The sequence below is a fragment of a genome, unplaced genomic scaffold, assembly GCF_019419815.1.
Source record: "Pyrus x bretschneideri cultivar Hongxiangsu unplaced genomic scaffold, Pyrus_bretschneideri_v1 Contig1, whole genome shotgun sequence".
In the NCBI taxonomy this organism is placed as follows: Eukaryota; Viridiplantae; Streptophyta; class Magnoliopsida; order Rosales; family Rosaceae; genus Pyrus; species Pyrus x bretschneideri.
Genome location: NW_025999390.1, coordinates 16627170 through 16649639, shown reverse-complemented (window position 1 = coordinate 16649639; position 22470 = coordinate 16627170). Strand labels below are relative to the sequence as shown.

The following is a 22470-nucleotide window of genomic DNA, read 5'->3' as shown; positions in this document are numbered from 1 at the left end:
ACTACCACCACCACCCACCATCATCACCATCGTCGCCATTACCACTTATCATCATCATCAGCACCGCTGCCGCAGCCACCTCCAACCACCATCATCGTTGTCGTTGTCGCCACCTCCACCAACATCATCGTTGCCACCACCACCACTTACCATCATAATCGTTGCCACCATACTACTACCACCACCACATATTATCACCATCGCTGTCACCGCTGCCATCACCTCCACTAGTACATTTCCCAACTGTCACCTCTCACATATATATTTATAACTCTAGATACACATTAAATTTCGAATTTAAATTTTGTTATTCTTTTAAGATTAGCCAAACAAACAAAAAATAGAAAATTTAAACAAATAATTTTTTGTTGTAGCACCTCACTCTCTATGCCTCCAGCCCCCTCTCTCTCTTGTATATTATTCAGTAAATTAAGCCTATAATAGTTTTCATAATTTTAAATTCCATCATTTAAAAATTTCTTAAAATTTTTAAATTTCCTCGTCCAAACATAATGTTTTTTATCTTTTCTTATTGGGGGATGAATTATATCGAGTTGAAGGAAAATGAGAGAGTGAGTACTGTTTAACTCTGTTGGGAAACATGCTTCTACTAATTAAAAGACTAGTGACTAAAATGACATATTTCAATACAGCGAATGCAAAAAATAAGTTACACACGTCAAAAATCTCTACCGCATGGGATTTTGATAGATGCAGGATTCCTACTTCTCTATCAACTGAGCCGGGGTAAAAAATTCCATAGCCATAGCTTAAGCCGGATGACCACCTTCAGCGGCTAGTTTCATTCTTTGGTGGTGTTCTGTAACTTTGTAATCTACAATTTCCTCCAACAATTGCGAATCCAGTACACAGTCTTCACGTCCATACACGGCTGCTTGGACGCTGGCCATGAGTTTTGCTATCTCACGGCCAGAGAACCCTTCTGTCTTATGTGCAGCCTCTTGAATCAGATCATCAGACACATCCTCTATCACAATCTTTTGCGGTTTCTTCTTCAGGAAAATGCCTGACCTGGAGCTTTCGCCTTCATCACCAAGATATTTGTTCAAATAAAGCTTCAAAAGTTTGAATCGTTCCTCCTCCCCAGGAATTGGGAACTCAATCACTTCATCCATCCGGTCAGTGATAGCGCTGTCAAGATCTCCTGGCCTGTTTGTGGCAAGTACTAGAACTACGTCTCTTGACTGATCTCCAGTTCGGAAGAGCAATGCATTTAGAGCACTACGTTGAGCTTCACTCATGTGTGTACTGTTTCGCCTGCCAAGGGATCAAACAATTCACAAGAGGCTGAGCTGATATACATATATATGAGTGGAGACGATGAACATCTCGGTTGCAGACTCCAAAATTATAAACTAATGGACGTTAACTCCCAAATTTTGTCAAAGAAAAGTTTTAGATGAACAGATACTCTGATAACAATAATAAGTACAACACAAATATAACCATAAACCACTGAAGAAAAAACTGAACTTACTCGCATAGGAAAGCATCTGCCTCGTCAATAAAAAGCAGTAGACCTTTGTTTGATTTTTTAGCCCAATCAAATATCTGATGAATCTTAGTAATAGCCTGTACACCCAAGGGTGCAACATCTCCTCCAGTCATCATAGCATAATCCAAACCCTGTATTCAAAAGGATAAAAAACTCATTGAGAATTTACAGTTTTTTTTCCCAGAATAACTCATACACACACACACACACAAACACATTTATGGGTACAAACATATGGTAATTTGTAATCGGACCTTGAATCCTAGTATCAAGGTAATTCAACTTCTAAAACAAAAACAAAAATTGATGTGAATAAACATCCCATTTTAACAGATAACAAACTGAATCTCCAAATTGTTCAAACAAGTTCCATTCATTTGACCTATAAAGATCTCCCCATCAAAAAACCAAAGGTCATGACAACTAGTCACGAAGACACACGTGCAGTACCAGCTAGGTGGTAGACCATATAAAAGGTTGAGTAAGACAGATAAATGAGCACCGATGGTAAATAAATTATTACGGGCATGAATCAGTGTAATACCGATTTTCGAGCTATTTCTCTTGCAACCATGGTTTTACCAGTGCCAGGCGGCCCATAAAACATCATGTTGCGAAAGGGGGCTTGGTGAGCCTTAGTGTTTGCTGTAGCTCGAGCAAGGTGCTCTATTCTGCTCCGCAACGAAGGATGGAGAATGATATTTGCAAGACCATTCTTGCCTTGCAAAGATCCAGTACTGTAATTTAAAACTTTATTCTTTGCTAGTGAAATCATCTCTGAACCTGGAAATCTTGCAATGGATGATTCTCGAATCAGAGATGGCTGCCCTAGCAGCCGGTTGACATATCCCCATATAACTCTAGAACCTTCTCTGTAAAAAGAAAGTTGAAGGCAATTGGTTGGCACATCACTACTAAACAATACAATCATCACTAAAAATGGATGAGGAACTCAATACCATAATTCCATTAAAAACCCATCAGATCAATAAAGCAAAAGGCATTATGACAAAATTGACATCATAATTAAGAGAGATTAAAACTTATTATCTATCAACCTATGTAATGAATACTCTGCTTATAGTCAAATCATTCAAAAGGGACTAAAGGAAAAACGATATTGTCGATTTCCCCATGCAAAGCTTCAGCCGCAGACTACAGAAGTAGAAATACAGTAACAAGTCCGGAAGGTATCACCTGTTCAGTTAGAAGCGTACCACAAGAGGTGTGGGATCAAATCTAGTCTTTAACAAGGTTAAATGAGTTTCATGGCATGGAAAAGGGCTCCTTCTCTGTGTAGACTAGGTCTTCAGTACACCAAGTAAAAGGGTAGCACTTTCCAGGCTATCCACTTTTTTCCCTTTTCAGTTTAAGTGGGGAGGTTATAAAAGTAGCGTATTGACTTATACACTCTGTTCCTACAATATTAAACTCATTTTCATCCTAATAAAGTTGAAATATGCCAAGAAGAATATATAGGGCAATAAATTAATATCGCATGCATAGGGAATTGCAACCTGAATCCTTGTTTAAAAAACTTGAAATAGGTGAAATGAAACGAAAGGAAGAGCATACAAACCTAGTTGTATAAACACCTGCAGCCACTGCTGTAGCACCTCCAACGGTCATAACCAACTTATTCCTATCAGTCAGCAAAGTTCTAATGCCCCCTGCAGTTTGCAGATGAGAAACAATTATATCATCATCAGCATTTCACAAAAATCAGAATAAAGAGATCAAACTAATATTCTGCTCCATTGACCTCAAGCTAAAATTGGCACTATTGCCATGCACCAGAGAAATTAAAAGAGACAACATTTTACTCACCCCTTAACCACCCACATTTTAAAATACCCTTAATCCCGTAACCCTAACCCTACATGAACAGGGGTAGTAACCCAGCAAAGGTGTTCATTAACTGGATGTCGACTCTACTTGGTTTACTTATTTTTTTAATTCAAAACTTCTCCTTACAACACTTTTATTAGAGGATAATAATTGGGATATTGGGAACCACTTTGGCAAGTGACAATTGCACCATTCTGGAACAGTATGCAAAAAACAAAAAAACAAAAATTAATAACAGGAATCTGATTGGACAGAAAAGAAACCAGGAGAATCTGTCTTATGCAAAAGTTGCTTATTCATGTATGTACTATGATTATCAATAATTCTTCTTATAACTTAAACGCATCGACTCAGTTTTGCATACCTTCAATGTGACCAAAAGTTGTATTGATTGCAGCAAGCCATTTTTCTTTTTCACCATTCATCTGATCTATAAGCATATTCCTGTTAAGTTCCGCATTCAGTTTTTCTTCATGGGCCCGACCTTTAGCCTTTGCAATGGCCTCCGCTTCTATGTTTTTTAGTTCTAATTCATGTTTCTCTCTTTCAGTTTGGCGCTGCTGCTCTTGGTTCTGTGCCTCAGTAGCTAGTCTTGCTTTCTCTTTTCGGATATATGACTCCTCTTGCATCCTAAGCATTTCAGCATTATTCTGCCTCTGCTTTTCATGATCCATCTGCACTCAAGAAGACAATAAAATGTTAGACTTGACCAATGTTTTAAAAGGAGAAGGCGAAGGCAAAGGCGAGGCATTTCATGGATAGACCCACCTAGGCGAAAGCCTTGAGGCGTGAGGCGATGCCTTACAGGACCAAAATAATTGGGGTATGCTGTGGGTTATTAAAAAAAATAGCCTTGGCCAAAACAACGTCGTTTTCTGGCCAAGTCATTTAAAAAAAATTAAAGACTTGGCCAAAACGACATCGTTCTGGGACAAGTCTAAAAAAAATTCTTCTTTGAGAAGACATCGCCTCCACTGTGACAATTATAAACCTGAGCCTCAGAGGCCCAGCCTTCAACTTCGAGGGGTCCCCAGAAAATTTCAAGCAAGGATTTCAGATCACTGATGGATCCTGGGAACGCCCATTCAAACACCTCAGGCGTGCCTTAGCCGCCTAGGCATGCCTTGAACATGTCGTCAATGTGAGTTTAAGCCTAGTCCCGCGGGGCACAGATGTTATCACCACCCCGCATCCAAAGCTGCCTGAGCGCACCTCAAGGCGCATTTTTTAAAACACTAGACTTGACCAAGGTTTCACTAATCCAGTATTTAGAGTGCAAGTAAAATTTGAGGCACATACAAGCTCTTTTTCCTATATAGCATAGAGGTTGTTTGGTCTCCTTCTTGGATCCAAATTTTTGCTTTTAAAAACAAGAAATTGGATCCAAGAAGAATATCAAACAGGCGCATAATTTTTAGAAAAAAAGAAGACATAATTTATTCGACTGCTTGCACCTTCATTCTATTCCTAGCATGTTCATCTTCCATACGAAGCATTTGAGCCTTTGCCTGTGCTTCTTGTTGCAGTATATTTAGTTGTTCCTCCGCCATGTTCTTACTCCTTTCCTGCCATCAAAAGATTTCACAGTATAACTTCAAATGCACTGAGGCAGATAAAAGAGAACAAAACAAATTTGCAATTTGCTAAACCTAAATGGCACAAACCTAGAACATTATCTGTTTCACTATTGACAAAAAAGACCCAACCCATGTCACAAAAAAGAAAAGGACCATGAACCAAAATCAAACGAAGTTATTGCACATTCAAATAAAATTCCTCATATACGCAAAGCCTTTTCAGTGAAAATCTATACAGTGAGAATACCACCTAAACCTTATTAGAAGAAAATATTGCGACAAGGCAGTTATAAAAAAAAAAATATGCGGTACATCGAAAAGATAAATTGTAGCCAAACGATTGAGATGAGCTGTTTGAAATGTTTGACGAATAGACTGCCGAAAACCACATTTTACAACCAACTGCAGTTTTAATATGGATTGTATGTCTGTAACTTACAAGATCATTTTGACCTTGTATTGCTTCAAAATGAGCCTTCTCCGCATCCAACTCAGTGAGACGACTTTTTTCTTGGCTCCTCATCAGACTAAAAACCTGGAAAACAAGACCAGTTGACCAAATTAACACCTTTAATTCAGTTGGATTGAAACCTCAGCATAATAAGACAAAACACATTTCAATTAGTTGCTTTAAGTTCAAGCCAATTCGGTTCCCACAATAACAAAGGCCGGTACTTAAGCTTAAACAGGGGCAGGGAATAAAATCACGGGCATAGTAATCATTGAAGCACGTAGAAATAAAACTCAGTGTCCTATTCAATTTATATTCAAACGAATAATAAAAACATTCAAAATGAAAGTATTGGAACAAAAGGAAAGGAAAAATTGAGACTACAGCATTCCGATTCAGTCCTCATTTCCAACCTTAAAGATGCAATAGATCCTTAAGACTAAAAAGAAAACAAAATTGATTTTTTTCTACAATTTTCCAACCTTTTTCTACGGAAAAAAACCACCAACAAAAAAAAATATATCAAATTCAGGAGCAGAAAAGCGACCTGCTTGGATAACTTAGAGGAATTGATTTCGCGGAGAGCTTTGGCACCTCGTTCGAGAGCCTCGGGATCGAACCCCGATCCTCTGGGCTCTTCAGCTTGCGGTTCCGATTTCGCATTGGGGATCTGGTCCGCCGGCGCGGCGGAAGGCGGAGGAGGAGGAGGAGAAGGAGAAGGAGAAGAATACGAGAACGGATTGAATCGGAAGGGAGAATCGGCGTAGGCGCGGTTGGAGAGCGCGGGCATGGAGGCCGCCGCGACCGCCATTGCTATGCACGATGACAGCTTCGAGGCAGCAACCATGGTTAAACTTTGGAGATTTGGTCGGATTTTCTTTCAAGGTAGAGAAATCATGGGCGTGTAAAAACTGAAAATTCTCAGATTTTCTGTGGGAGCTTAAACCCTGAAAATTCTAGGGTTTAACTTTAAACGGGAACATTGGGAGGGAGGCGGAGCGTATATGTGGGTCCCTGGTTTGCTCCATTATACATTGTGGGCTGGATTTGGTCCAAAATGATTTCCAAAGAGGGCCCAATTTGGGGAAATATGATGTGGAAAACAAAGTTGAGACTTCTAGGCCCAATTTTTCTCAAGTAAGGCATATGAGGGTAAATTTAAATAATAATAAAAAATATAAATTACAATAAATTCATCTAAATTATAGAAAAGAAATTGTGAACTTTAATAAAATTGATAGTGCACATTGCTTTAGTTAATTTAGTTAAATTGAGGTCTGCCAAATACGATTCATTAACATGACATGAATGTAAAGAAAAAAATCCATAAGTTGTGACATGTGATTTAGTTGGTTGAGAACATCTATCATTTATCTCATGTTCGTGATCATATCCCTCTCTTACCTTGTTATGAAAAATTTAGTCGTGTTGGTGGTTATGTTCCAAAAAAGATAGATGTTATGATTTTGGACACGAAAAAACTTTTGTGTAGGCATCCAAACCACGTATTTGGTTTAGTGGCACACACAAAACACACTTCCACCTTTTGCATCATGTCTCACACCACTGGCCTGAAGCTCCCAACCTATGTCTTTGCTATCAACAATTGTACTGAATGATAAACCAAGTTTGAAATCCAAGCTTCCTGCCACAAAACTCCCTGAAGATCCTAACAGAATAAGTTAACAGGAAGGCTTAGCTAAAACTTCTCAACAGTCCAATCCCTTAGCTGTTAAATGATTTTGAATTCAAATAGATTATTTGTTAATTGTATTATCTGTAAATCATCTTTGGTTTGTTTTGAAGAGTTTGTTCTTCATTCAAACTCTCTATCTGTAATCACTATATAAACATTAATACAATACGCTCAAACTATCAAGCACAATTCTTATATGGTATCAACCTTCTTCCTAGTCTAACGACACCATTTCTTCCTCAAACACAATGGCCTCTTCTGCTACCACTCATCTCACCAATGTTTCTACCTTCCTTCCTTTGAAATTGGATTGTCACAACTACCCCTTGTGGCGAGCACAGTTTGTTCCGTTGCTTCGAAGTCGAAGTTTGATGCCTTTTGTTAATGGAATGTCCAAGTGTCCGCCTGTTTTTCTGCTGGATGATGAAGGTCATCTTACTGATGACATCAATCCTTTTCTTAAGCCCTAGATTCAGCAAGACTAGATGGTGCTCTCGTGGCTCACCAGTTCCCTCTTTCCTCCCATCATGCATGTTGTTGTCAAGTGTGTTAGTGCTGCTAAGGCTTGGATAGCTTTGCTGGAACAATACGCACCTTCTTCTCACAATTGAGTTATTCAACTTTTTGGCGAACTTTTCAATCTTCGTTGTGGTGATCTTAACATTGCTGATTTTTTTTGATAAAATTAATACTTTGTCTAATCAATTAGCGTTATCTAGTTCTCTTATGTTTGATGCTAATTTGATTGCTATGATCATGAACAATGTCGGACCGTTGTATGAAAATACCATGGCATCCATACAAGCCTAAAAAACCCATATTTCTTATGCAGCTTTGGAAGCACTGCTCCTTAGTGCTGAAACTCGACATCTCACTTTCACTTTGTCTGGAGATACTCCTATTCCTTCCATGACTTCCATGGCTGCCAACCGAGGCCACAGGGTTCATGTACCTGCTAGTTTTGCATGCGACAGAGGATGTGCTGGTGTCCCTCCTTGTGGTGGTTTTGCTCTTCGCCCTAATGGTAACAATGTAGGTCCTCCTCGCCCTAATGGAAATGTTGTAGGTGTTCTCGATGCAGGTCCCTCCTTTGTTAACCGTCCACCACTCAAGTGTCAAATATGCTGCCGAAATGGGTATTCTGCAATCGATTGTTACAATCGCATCAACACTTCCTACAAAAGTCGTGTTCCTAGTGCTCACCTCACGACTCTTACTGCTCAGTCCCATCGTGCAGGTTAAGCACCCACTGCTCCAACAAGTTAGTTTATGGATTCCAAAGTCAATGCTCACATCACCAACGATCCTGGTCAACTCACCAATGCACAAGAGTACATAAGCACAAATAATGTCAATGGCGTTAATGGTTGCCAAGGTTTGCAAATATCTCACATAGGAACATCCTACATACACTCTCCTACTAAATCTTATACCCTTTCTAATACCTTATACTGTCGAAGTGCTTCTCAAAATATCCTCCCTATCAATCAATTTTCTTACGATAATGACTGCTTCTTTGTACTTTACCCAAATTCTTTTGTGTTTAGGATATCCGCTCAGGGGAGGATCCTTTTATCAGGTCGGAGTAACATTGGGCTATATCCATATGTAAGTTTCAATTCAAATAAAAGCCATGGATTTTTTGCGTGCATGGGAGTTAGAGTCGATGATCGCATTTGGCATTCCAAACTTGGTCATTCATCATCATTTATTTTGAAGCATTTAGTTTCTACTGGCACCTACAATGGACCCAAAGTGTCTCCACCACCCTTGAATCAAGTTCAGCTCCAGATAAAAGGAGTAAATTCAGACATTTGGTGCAACTCTAGTAGAAGAAACCCCCCCAGCTTGAGAGCTTTAGAGTTTCAAAGCTTCAAGGATTTTGGATGTGTGGGGAGTATTCTCTTCCATTTTGGGAGTAGAGAAATGTATTTGTGAATTGGTTGATTTTAGGATCCTTGATACCTTGATACCTTGATGGAGAAGCCTATTTATAGGCTTTGAGAATGAATCACCACCACAAATTTTCTTGGTGAAGTAAGTGGATGATGTAGGTGAAGTGAGTGGAGGTTGTAGGTGAAGTAAGTGGATGATGTAGGTGAAATAAGTGGATGTTGTAGGTGAAGTAAGTGAATGATATAGGTGAAGTAAGTGAATGATATAGGTGAAATGAATGGAGGTTATAATTTTAATGTATTGGTTAACATTTATTTTACCGAAATTTCGATGTCTACAAATGCCCCCACTTCAAGGCGTGTCTTATACATGCGCTTGTCACTTGTAGGAGATGTGTTTTGAAGTTTCTTGATGTAGATGTTGATCCAAGGGCCATCAAGGCTTGATCTTGAATTGGGCTGGAAATGTCTTTAAGGGCCGTCGAGGCTTGATCTTGACTTTTGTTTGAAATTTCTTCAAGGGCCGTCAAGGCTTGATCTTGAATGAAATTGGACCACAAGGAATTTCATGTGGTAGATGATCTTTGGTTTTGGTAGTAGATGAATCGGCACGTATTTTGTTGCGCTTGTTGACTTTCCACAGCTTTGATCTTGAACTGGGTTGAAGGATTTTTTGGTTTCCTTCAATCGTTGATTTTCCACAAGCTTATTCTTGAACAGGGCTGGGGGGTTTCTTCTACTAGAGTTGCACCAAATGTCTGAATTTACTCCTTTTATCTGGAGCTGAACTTGATTCAAGGGTAGTGGACACTTGATCTTGAATCGGACTTGTGATTTCTTCAAGGGCCGTCGAGGCTTGTTCTTGAATGAAATTGGACCACAAGGAGCTTCACGTTTCAGACACATGGCAAGCAAGCACGAGATGGAGGTGATGACCTGTTTCTTTGTTCAATCTTTCCAATTCATATTGAAGAGGGTTAAGAGATAAATCGGCACGTGTTTTGTTGTGCTTGTCTCCACATGCTTCAATGTATCATTTTCGCTTGCCTCATTTGTTCTCCAGACAGATGTGGTATCTTCTGCTACCTTGTCTATTTCCCTAGAAGAGCGATGCTAGGTAAGCAATCAGGGAAGGGTTCCAAGCAGTCGGTTCTTGACTGGAAGTTTGACTTCAAGTTACGAATGATTGCTCTCTTTCTCTTTATCCTGGAGGTAAGAATAAAGATAAAGAAAAGGACAGGGAAAAAGCATGATATGAGATAATCTTGCTTTCGAAGAAGTGGTGGTGATTTAACAGTGTTGCACATCGAGGCTTTGCTCTTCGGCGATAGTGTCAACAAAGGGTTGTTGAAGCTTTTCGAGCTCTTTGATTAGAGCAACCTTGCCGAGCTTGGTTTTGACTTAAACTCCTCCATCTAGATTATGTCATTCTGCAGGGAAGGGCGTTGTGCTATAGTGATCTGTTCTAGCTCATCATTGATCTTTATGCTTCAATATCTTGCCGTATTTGTTCCTGATGCAGGAGTTAAATGCAACCTTTGCATTTAAATGGTGCTTCAGAATATTACTTATCAGGGACGATGAGTACTCAAGAGCAATGCAAGGTAAGCAACCAGGCAAAGGTTCCAGGCAATCAGTTCCAAGTCGGAAGTTTGATTTCAGGTTCCGACTGATTACTCTATTTCCCCTTGTCCTGTAGGTAAGAGCAAGGGCAAAGGAAAAGACAGAGAAAAAGCATGATATGAGATACTTTTGCTTTTAACCTTGATGATATGTGATACTTTTGCTTTGGTGTCATTTGTTTGCAAGGGTATTTCCGGATAGGAAGAAAACTGAGCATTTCGAGAGGTTCTGCTGGGAGTGCGCTATCGGAGGTGAGGAAGAGTTAGGCATTTTTTTTTTTTTTGCAGGTCTGCCTTGCCATGAAAGATGAAAGTCGACATATATAGGAATATCTTGAAATAAGAACACGTGTACAAAAATAATATTTTGTATTAATGATTTTTGGGTTACGATCTCTCTCAAATTTGGTCTTCTGATTCAATCTCCGTAAGATGTAGATTTGTTGATCCAAGGGTCATCGAGGCTTAATCTTGGATAAACAGTTTGAAGTTTCTTCAAGGGCCTTCGGGGCTTTGATCTCGAAGGTTGATAGAAGTTTTTTCAAGGGCCGTTGAGCTTGATCTTGAAGATTGATGGAAGTTTCTTCAAGGGCCTTCAGGGCTTGATCTTGAAGGTTAATGGATAAGTGGATCTTCAAGGGCTTTTGGGCGTGATCTTGAAGAACGATGATGAACGGATCTTCAAGGGCCATCGAGGCTTGATCTTGAAGAACGGTTGGTTTTCTTCAAGGGGCTGTCGATGCTTGATCTTGAATGAACAGTTGGTTTTCTTCAAGGGTTTTTAGGCTTGATCTTGGAGAATAGATATGTTGATTTGTTTGTGTTGTTGATCCAATGGGCTGTTGGGGCTTGATCTTAGGATGAACGATGAACGCTTTCTTCAAGGGCCGTCGGGGCTTGATCTTAAAAGAGGATTTAACAAAGAACGAAGAGAGCTTTCTTGATGCTTCGGAATTCTTGGGAATTTGGATGCTTGAGAGCTTTAGAGTTTCAAAACTTCAATTGTGAACACGAAAATTTCTTGAAACAAGAACACGTGTACAAAAATAATATTTTGTATTAATGATTTTTGGGTTACGATCTCTCTCAAATTTGGTCATCTTATTCGATTTCCGTAAGATGTAGATTTGTTGATCCAAGGGCCGTCGAGGCTTGATCTTGGATGAACAGTTGGAAGTTTTTTCAAGGGCCTTCGGGGCTTTGATCTTGAAGGTAGATGGAAGTTTCTTCAAGGGCCGTTGGGCTTGATCTTGAAGGTTGATGGAAGTTTCTTCAAGGGCCTTTAGGGCTTGATCTTGAAAGTTGATGGATAAGCGGATATTCAAGGGCTTTTGGGCTTGATCTTGAAGAACGGTGATGAACGGATCTTCAAGGGCCATCGAGGCTTAATCTTGAAGAATGGTTGGTTTTCTTCAAAGGGCCATCGGGGCTTCATCTTGAATGAACAGTTGGTTTTCTTCAAGGGCTTTTGGGCTTGATCTTGGAGAATATATGTGTTGATTTGTTTGTGTTGTTGATCCAATGGGCTGTTGGGGCTTAATCTTAGGATGAATGATGAACACTTTCTTCAAGGGCCGTCGGGACTTGATCTTGAAGGAGGATTTGACGAAGAACGAAGAGAGCTTTCTTGATCCTTCGGAATTCTTGGGAATTTGGATGCTTGAGAGCTTTGGAGTTTCAAAACTTCAATTGTGAACACGGAAATTTCTTAAAACAAGAACACGTGTACAAAAATAATATTTTGTATTAATGATTTTTGGGTTACGATCTCTCTCATATTTGGTCCTCTGATTCGATCTCCGTAAGATGTAGATTTGTTGATCCAAGGGCCGTCGAGGCTTGATCTTGGATAAACAGTTGAAAGTTTCTTCAAGGGCGTTCAAGGCTTTGATCTTGAAGGTTGATGGAAGTTTCTTCAAGGGCATTTGGGGCTTGATCTTGAAGGTTGATGGATGAGCGAATCTTCAAGAGCCTTTGGGCTTGATCTTAAAGAACGGTGATGAACGGATCTTCAAGGGCTTTTGGGCTTGATCTTGAAGAATAGATGTGTGGATTTGTTTGTTGATCCAAGGGCTGTTGGGGCTTGATCTTGGATGAACAGTTGTTGAACAGATTTTCAAGGGTCTTCGAGGCTTAATCTTGAAGAACAGTTGTTTGTTGATCCAAGGGTCGTCGGGGCTTAATCTTGGATGAACAGATCTTCAAGGGCCTTCGAGGCTTGATCTTAGATGAACGATTGCCTCAAGGATTTGACGAAGAACGAAGAATGCTTTCTCCATTCTTCGGGATTCTTGGGAATTTGGAGGTTGGATGCTTGAAAGCTTTAGAATTTCAAAGCTTCAAGGATTTTGGATGTGTGAGGAGTATTCTCTTCCATTTTTGGAGTAGAAAAATATATTTGTGAATTGGTTGATTTTAGGATCCTTGATACCTTGATGGAGAAGCCTATTTATAGGCTTTGAGGATGAATCACCACCACAAATTTTCTTGGTGAAGTAAGTGGATGATGTAGGTGAAGTGAGTGGAGGTTGTAGGTGAAATAAGTAGATGTTGTAGGTGAAGTAAATGGATGATGTAGGTGAAATGAGTGAAGGTTGTAGGTGAAGTAAGTGAATGATGTAGGTGAAATGAGTGAAGGTTGTAGGTGAAGTAAGTGAATGATATAGGTGAAGTAAGTGAATGATATAGGTGAAATGAGGTGAAATGAGTGGAGGTTGTAGGTGAAGTAAGTGAATGATATAGGTGAAATGAGGTGAAATGAGTGGAGGTTGTAGGTGAAGTAAGTGAATGATGTAGGTGAAATGAGTGAAGGTTGTAGGTGAAGTAAGTGAATGATATAGGTGAAATGAGTGGAGGTTGTAATTTTAATGCATTGGTCAACATTTATTTTACCGAAAATTCGATGTCTACAAATGCCCCCACTTCAAGGCGCGTCGTATACATGCACTTGTCACTTGTAGGAGATGCGTTTTGAAGTCTCTTGATGTAGATGTTGATCCAAGGGCCGTCAAGGCTTGATCTTGAATTGGGCTAGAAATGTCTTTAAGGGCCATCGAGGCTTGATCTTGACTTTTGTTCGAAATTTCTTCAAAGGCCGTCAAGGCTTGATCTTGAATAAAATTGGACCACAAGGAGTTTCATGTGGTAGATGATCTTTGGTTTTGGTAGTGGATGAATCGGCACGTATTTTGTTGCGCTTGTTGACTTTTCAAAGCTTTGATCTTGAACTGGGTTGGAGGATTTTCTGGTTTTCTCCAATCATTGACTTTCCACAGGCTTATTCTTGAACTGGGCTGGGGGGTTTCTTCTGCTAGAGTGGCACCAAATGTCTGAATTTACTCTTTTTATCTCGAGCTGAACTTGATTCAAGAGTGGTGGACACTTGATCTTGAATCGGACTTGTGATTTCTTCAAGGGCCGTCGAGGCTTGTTCTTGAATGGAATTGGACCACAAGGAGCTTCACGTTTTGGATACATGGTAGGCAAGCACGAGGTGGAGGTGATGGCCTGTTTCTTTGTTCAATCTTTCCAATTCATATTGAAGAGGGTTAGGAGATGAATCGGCACGTGTTTTGTTGTGCTTGTCTCCACATGCTTCAATGTATCATTGTCGCTTGCCTCATTTGTTCTCCAGGCAGATGTGGTATCTTTTGCTGCCTTGTCTGTTTCCCTAGTAGAGCGATGCTAGGTAAGCAATTAGGGAAGTGTTCCAGGCAGTCGGTTCTTGACTGGAAGTTTGATTTCAAGTTCCAAATGATTGCTCTCTTTCTCTTTATCCTGCAGGTAAGAATAAGGACAAAGAAAATGATAGGGAAAAAGCATGATATGAGATACTCTTGCTTTCGAAGAAATGATGATGATTTGACAGAGTTGCACAGCGAGGCTTTGCTCTTGGGCGATTGTGCCAGTGAAAGGTTGTTGAAGCTTTTCGAGCTATTTGATTAGAGCAACGATGCCGAGCTTGGTTTTGACTTAAACTCCTCCATCTGGATTATGCCATTCTACAAGGAAGGGCGTCGTGTTATAGTGATCTATTCCAGCTCATCATTGTTCCTTATGCTTCAATCTCTTACTGTATTTGTTCCTGATGCAGGAGTTGAATGCAACCTTTGCATTTAAATGGTGCTTCAGAACATTACTTCTCAGCGACGATGAGTACTCGAAAGCAATGCAAGGTAAGCAACCAAGCAAAGGTTCCAGGCAATCAGTTCCAGGTCGGAAGTTTGATTTCAGGTTCCAACTGATTACTCTCTTTCCCCTTGTCCTGCAAGTAAGAGCAAGGGCAAAGGAAAAGACAGGAAAAAAGCATGATATGAGATACTTTTGCTTTCAACCCTGATGATATGTGATACTTTTGCTTTGGTGTCATTTGTTTGCAAGGGTATTCCCGAAGAGGAAGAAAACTAAGCATTTCGAGAGGCTCTGCTGGGAGTGCGCTCTTAGATATGAGGAAAAGTTAGGCATATTTTTTTTTTTTTTGCAGGTCTGCCTTGCCATGAAAGACGAAAGTCAACATATATAGGAATTTCCCAATAGCCATTAGTGGCACTATTCCTTTACTCTTGTTGACAACCGTTAGGTAATTGAAATAGTAAGATTCACGCGTTTTCAACTTTGTCAGAAATCTTTGACAAAGTTGCCCGTGATTTCTGCAAAGCTGAGGTTGCGTGTGAAAGGTGATGACAAATCTGGAAAAGCCCAGTTTTTGAAATTCAGAGAGTGATGACTCTTTGATCCTTGAACGAGCGGCCCGACTTTTGAGGTTTGGAGGGTGATATTTCTTTGATTTTTGAAGAAATGCCTCTTTGATTTCTCAGTAAACGTCTCTTCGATTTGTGAACAAATGCCTCTTCGATTTCTGAATGAACAGCCCTGTTCCCCCTTCTTTTTTTATAGAGGCAACAATTGTGTTTCAAAAGCACGCTTGGGAGTTACTGTCTGTAGAAGCTACCCTCTTTGTATTTCTGAGATTTTGATTTACTTGACCTCTTCTTCCTTCCTCATTTCTGCAAAGAGCTTGCCCGTCTGATCGTCGTCTTGATTTGAATGTTAGGGAAGATGCCGACATGCATTCTTAAGACAACATATGGCACCCATCCTTCATATCCCCCAACAGTCCTCTTATAGTTGGGGACTCTGTGATGAAGAACGACATAACCGCTATGATGGTTGCTAGAAATCTTCTCACCCCTAAGAATAACATGATCATTTCCAAGCGGTCTGATGAGCTGGCTATTTAAGACTCTTTGGCTTTCAGTGTTCAATGTGCAATCTTTGTATCGAACATGGGTCAACGTCTTCTTGCTCGAACTTGTCAAGTTAAGTCACTTATGGTTGAGGTGGCGAGTCTTAAGCAAGAGATTAGAGGGCTTAAGCATGAAAACAGAGACTTGCACATGCTTGCTAATAGATACTCAACGAGCATGAAAAGAAAGCTTAACCAGTTTCAGGAATCTGAAAGTCAGATTCAAGGTGACCATCAGATGTTTGTGGCTTTACTCCAGAGGCACCTCTTGCTTTCGACCTCTGGAATTTTACCGAGTGTTGAGGCTCCAAACAATCAACCTCCGACGCCTCTTCTTCCTGGAGTTCCACCGAGTGATGAGGCTCCACCTGATCAATGAAGGCTTTTTTCTTTTTTCTTTTTTCTTTTTATTTTTTTTATCTTTTTTTTTTATTTTTTAACTCATGTACATGTACATTCACATTTCTGTAATTTTCCAGAGAAGTCAATAAATGAGCTTTCATTTTCCCCAGAAGGCACTTACCCTTTTTTTTTTTTTTAATTTTTTTTAATTTATTATTATTATTATTTTTTTTTAATTTGTTATTATTATTATTTTTTTTTTAATTTGTTATTATTATTATTATTATTATTATTTTTTATAGGTGCTCTCTACATTCCTGGATTTCCTTACTGTTTTGAAAGATTACCCATGTTTACAATTGGTGGCAGCTTCTTGCGAATTTGCAATTAGCGACGAAGTAAGCAGGATGTGGGTGCAACTATGCTCTTTGCCTGGTGCTTGTTGCAGTGCGTCATTTTTTTTCTTTTTTTTTTTTTTTTTTTTTACCGCGTGGCGCTGTGCAAAAGGCTGCAACAGGATTTCGTTGTGTAGTGCCTTTTGGTCACGGTTTTCCCTTGGTGGTGACATTGCTTGCACATTGACCTTACTGCTTGCTATGAGCTCTTTGCCGCTGCTTCTCGAAGCTTGTTCCAATGCGTCACTTTTACCGTGTGGGGTTGTGCTAAAGATTGCAGCGAGTTTATGTTGTGTAGTGCCTTTTGGTCACAACTTTCCTCGGTGGTGACGTTGCCGTGCACATTAACCTTGCTGTTGCTTGCTACACCGCCGTTGCTGTACTTGTTCACTGCACACCATTGCACTGTCCGTCGTCATGCTGTTCATTTTTTATTTTTTTTTGAAATGAGGCTTTGTAACCAAATCTTTCCCTTAAAGAATAAAGCATTCATATTTTGAATCTACTCTTTATTCTTCAAAGTGCTTGTGTTTTTGTTGATGATGTGACTGTACTTGAAGTTTTGAAGTTTCAAGTTGCCTACGTACCCTTGGTTGAGGAGGGATCAAGTCATGACGTAGTTCAAATGAGTGATGGTTTTGATGATGATTTTTCCGTACACAGTTTATGCTCTTGCGGGCCAGGAATGTTTGTTGTCGCCTTTTACGCTCATGCGGACAATGAGTTTTTGTTGCCGTTTTGCAGTTTCAGCTCGTGCAGACAAGGAGCTTTTGGTGCCGTTTGCAGTTTCAGCTAATGCAAGCAAGGAGCTTTTGGTGCCGTTTGCAGTTTCAGCTCGTGCAAGCAAGGAACGTTTGTTGCCGTTTGCAGTTTCAGCTCGTGTAGGCAAGGAGCGTTTGTTGCCGTTTGCAGTTTCAGCTCGTGCAGGCAAGGAACGTTTGTTGTCGCCTTTTAGGCTTGTGCGAACGAGGAGCTTTTGGTGCCGCTTGCAGTTTCAGCTCGTGCAGGCAATAAGCTTTTGGTGCCGTTTGCAGTTTCAGCTCATGCAAGCAAGGAGTTATTGGTTGTCGCCTTTTAGGCTCGTGTGGACGAGGATCTTTTGGTGTTGTTATGGATTTGTTAAGCGATCTAGAAGAGGTGTTCCTCGCAATCTTCATAGGAATGAGCCTTAATCGAGTAATTGAAGAAGTCTTCTAGGAAAAGGTCGCACATTGTGATGAGGATGGACGATCTTGGTGTCGAAATTTCATTATCTCCAACACTTTCACATTGTTATGGAGGTTGACAAGAGTTGCTTTGCCCCTTTTTTTATTGATAAACTTGTGGACAAGATGGTTGCTGCTTGTCCAATTTCTTCGAAGCGATCTTGGAGAGGCGTTCCTCACAATCTTCATAGCAAGGAGCTTTGACCGAGTAATTGAATAAGTCTTCGAGGAAGAAGAGATCGCTCATGAACGATCTTTGTGTCGAAATTTTCTTATCTTCAACATTTTCACATTGCTTTGGAGGTTGGCGAAAGCTGCTTTACCTCCTTTCTGATTGGTGCACTTGTGGAGAAAACGTATGCTTCTTGCGCAGTTTCTTCGAAGTGACATGAGTCCATCCTTCAATTTCACTTGACTTGGAGCATGCCCCCAACGGTCGAGGTGAAGACTTTGAGTCGAAAGAGCCAGAAGTGATGTCTTTCTTAGGGATTTCATCTTCAGTGCCGTCCTTTTGGGTTTTGTTGGCATGAAGATTTTCTAGTGTGGATGATGATGCGCCCCCTTACCTTCAGTGGTCATTTTGTGTCGACCTCCAAGGTTGCTTGGCGCTTCATCCTTGAAGGAATCGAGCTTCGAACGTCACCTTTTCCTACTAGATCGTTGAGCTTTTTCTTCCTTTGGCGTTGTCTTCCTCTTTCTAGAAGGCTTCTTGGTTTCTTCAAGTTTTTCCAAAGTCGATCGTTGCGGAGGAAAGCTAGCCTTGCTGCTTTGTTTCTTAGGTTTTGACAACCTTTCAAAAACAGAGCTTTGGGATGTTGGCGTGTTAAGCCGTTTGAACATGGAAGTTCGGTCTTGCCCACCAATACGATCAAGTGCTGAAATTCTGGGTTTTGAATGATTCAGCCTATCAAAGACTAACACTCGAATGGGAGGTTTAGGCTCCTCTTGATTTTGTTCAATGCTCACGCTGATGTGTTGAGCGCTAGCGTTTTTCGCTTTGCTTGAAATCTTCACGGGTGTATTTGGTGTGAAGCCAAGTCCAGCTTTGTTGTTGTCAACTCCGTAATCATGCTCCTTCAACTTCTTTTGAGTCTCGGTGAGGTCACGATCTTTGTCGTTGACGGTGTTTGAAACCTTCTTTCCAAGATTTGAAGAGGAAGCAAAGTCATGCCCAGCCTTTGACATGAGTTCGTAGGCGTTTGGGTTGAAGCCTTCTTCAGTCTCTTAGTTGGAAGAGAGCTTGGTTTCACTTTGACGCCATGCTGCGCCTCCAGACGGTTGATGAGTCTGGTGGTTTGCAAGTTTTTCTCCTCCGCAATCTTTATCAGCTTTGCAATTGTTTCCTTCATCTGAACCAGCTGATTTTCAATGGAGGTAGCGCCGATGGTCATGACTTGTTCTTTGTTTGAAGCCATAGAGTGTGCTTGAATATCTTGAACAGAGAAAGAGATGAGAGGTAGAGATGGTCCTACCAGGTGTGCCAAATTTGTGAACACAGAAATTTCTTGAAACAAGAACACGTGTACAAAAATAATATTTTGTATTAATGATTTTTGGGTTACGATCTCTCTAAAATTTGGTCATCTAATTCGATCTCCGTAAGATGTAGATTTGTTGATCCAAGAGCTGTCAAGGCATGATCTTGGATGAACAGTTCGAAGTTTCTTCAAGGGCCTTCGGGGTTTTGATCTTGAAGGTTGATGGAAGTTTCTTCAAGGGTCGTTGGGCTTGATCTTGAAGGTTGATGGATGAGCGGATCTTCAAGGGCTTTTGGGCTTAATCTTGAAGAACGATGATGAACGGATCTTCAAGGGCCGTCGAGGCTTGATCTTGAAGAACGGTTGGTTTTCTTCAAGGGCCGTCGGGGCTTGATCTTGAATGAACAGTTGGTTTTCTTCAAGGGCTTTTGGGCTTGATCTTGAAGAATAGATGTGCGGATTTGTTTGTTGATCCAAGGGCCGTCGAGGCTTGATCTTGGATGAATAATTGTTGAAGGGATTTTCAAGGGCCTTCGAGGCTTAGTCTTAAAGAACAGTTGTTTGTTGATCTCAGGGCCGTTAGGGTTTGATCTTGGATGAACGGATCTTAAAGGACCTACGGGGCTTGATCTTGGATGAACGATTGCCTCAAGGATTTGACAAAGAATGAAGAGTGCTTTCTCCATTCTTCGGGATTCTTGGGAATTTAGGAGTTTGATGCTTGACAACTTTAGAGTTTCAAAGCTTCAAGGATTTTGGATGTGTGGGGAGTATTCTCTTCCATTTTGGGAGTAAAGAAATGTATTTGTGAATTGGTTGATTTTAGGAACCTTGATACCTTGATGGAAAAGCCTATTTATAGGCTTTGAGAATGAATCACCACCACAAATTTTCTTGGTAAAGTAAGTGGATGATGTAGGTGAAGTGAGTGGAGGTTGTAGATGAAGTAAGTGGATGTTGTAAGTGAAGTAAGTGGATGATGTAGGTGAAATGAGTGGAGGTTGTAGGTGAAGTAAGTGAATGATATAGGTGAAATGAGTGGAGGTTGTAATTTTAATGCATTGGTCAACATTTATTTTACCAAAATTTCGATGTCTACACATATGCTAACACACAAGTTCATGCAGAGGTATTCTGACATGAATATAACTGGGTGTAATAATGATTTACGCTCTAGTACTACAATCACGTAAAGATTGACGCTATGTGCAGCACATATGAGTCCTAGGACAGGACTGACACCTACAATGGACCCAAAGTGAGTGTATGGTGCAATTTTCACATACACGTGAAAGATTGGCCCTAGCCCCAGGCGAGTACTAACACCGGTGTAACAACGATGAACATATAATGTAAACATGATCATGCCACAGTAATTCAACAATTCTAGTCAATATAATACCATTCATGACCATAAATATAATTAAGCCATCCCCTTATAGTAAACTTACCTGTGCATCTCGTAGGATTATTTCATAATTTCCTAACAACAAGACATTTCTTATAAACGTTAATTTGATTATGGCAATCATGTAGAAAATTCATTAATATATATATATATGGAAACTAACCAATATATATATACTATATAAAAGAAAAGACCCTTGCGATGTGTTTCCCCTAGAAATGAGATCATTTACGTAAATACAACATATTAATGTAATTACGCGTTTTCGTACAAAGTACGGCTAATAAAGGAATTATTTTATAACAGTCAGTGGACTTGGATTCGGATTCGGCATGTCGAGAAACCTAAGGAGGGACCTCGGGTTCCTTCATGTGCCGCCATAAGACGGCGGCTTGGAAGGCCACACGTTGCCTCTCACTTAGTTATGTCACCGAAAAGTCACCCGCGTTGCCGTGGACCGCGGTGGAGCACAATACCTCTGATGGAGGCGCATGTGCTTCACTCGTTGACCATGACGTGCACCTATACATGGTTCACGCATCGGCTCAGGAAAATGGAACTCGGTCTGGGTCGGATCTGGGCTTGGGTTGCTGAGTTGGGCCAAGCCTACATGGGTTGGATTGGGTTAATGGGCCAAGGGTTATTAGATTGGGCCCAGCAATTGGGTTGGGCTGGTTTTGGATTGCGGATCGGGTCGATCGGGTTTCAAGTCGTGGGTCGACCATATTCTATGAAGAAGAAAGCCGGAGCTTCCCAAGCTCCGATCATCACCAAATCTTAACAAAAACTAATCATTCTATATACCAAAATGAAGCTTAAGGAACAAGGATTTGAAATGTACCATTAATTTCCTCGACCGTGGCCGGATTTGATCGGAAAATGGCTCGAAGCCTCTGGGAAAATCTGGGATGTCTTCCCCGTAGCAATTATGTACCAAAACCCACATTAAGACCTTTAAGAAAGCTAGGAACATATACTAAAACATGATCCAAGACGTTTTGGATGGTTTTTGGAACTTACCATCATCGTAACTCAAGATCTCACCGGAGAAAATATAAATAGTGATGGTGTCACTGGGCAGAGCAAGAAAGAAGGAGTAAGAGGTTTCTGTCGGTAAGAGATCGCGGCTGAGGGAGTCTGGGGGTTACAGTGCTTCGGTCTCGGCATCGGTGGTTATATAAAGAGATGGGAGTGCTAGTGTGAGAGAGACGGGAGAGAATAGAAAGGAGAGAGGGAGTCCCGATTTGTGGTGGAATAGAGCAAATGTAGTAAGGAGAGAGTAGGGAGTTTTTGGGATGTGTGGGTCCCATGAGCCAAATATAAATTAATAAATATTCAAAATATCCAATAAGAAAATATTAAAACAATAATAGAATAATATAATAATTTCAAAAAATATATAAAATATGAAATGGTAATTTTTCACAAAAGTATTTTTCGGACTCGTAGTTCCTCAAAATCTTCATCGTAGCTCCAATTTCGATTTCGCTTGCGCCTATGCATTTGTATCGTCAAGTACTTCGAGAATACAATAAAGTAATAGCTCAAACGCGTCATGAACTAACAGTCAATGAAAGTCAATAATCTCGCCTCTAGGGTATTTTCATCAATTCACTCTTCTAAAATTAATAAAATCGTAGAAGTAGGGACGGGTTGTCACGATCTACCTACCTTAAAAAAATTTCGTCCCCGAAATTTGAAATATGTTGCTATACATAAAATACTCAAAGATAGAAAGAAATATATATAAAGAAGAATTCAAGCTAGAGTGGTTGCATAAAAGAGAATGTCA

The 22470-nt window shown here is 40.3% G+C and overlaps 1 protein-coding gene across 1 annotated transcript; it reads right to left on the bottom strand.

Moving 5' to 3' along the window:
• Positions 1-590: 590 nt before the first annotated feature.
• On the bottom strand, positions 591-6239 carry LOC103960840 (ATPase family AAA domain-containing protein 3). Its single transcript, XM_048589319.1, has 8 exons — positions 5940-6239; positions 5381-5476; positions 4819-4929; positions 3729-4038; positions 3096-3186; positions 2061-2388; positions 1499-1647; positions 591-1278 (listed from the first exon to the last, which is right to left on the bottom strand). The coding sequence occupies exons 1-8, from the start codon at positions 6237-6239 to the stop codon at positions 771-773; spliced, it is 1893 nt and encodes a 630-aa protein (XP_048445276.1). The 3' UTR covers positions 591-770.
• Positions 6240-22470: the final 16231 nt, after the last annotated feature.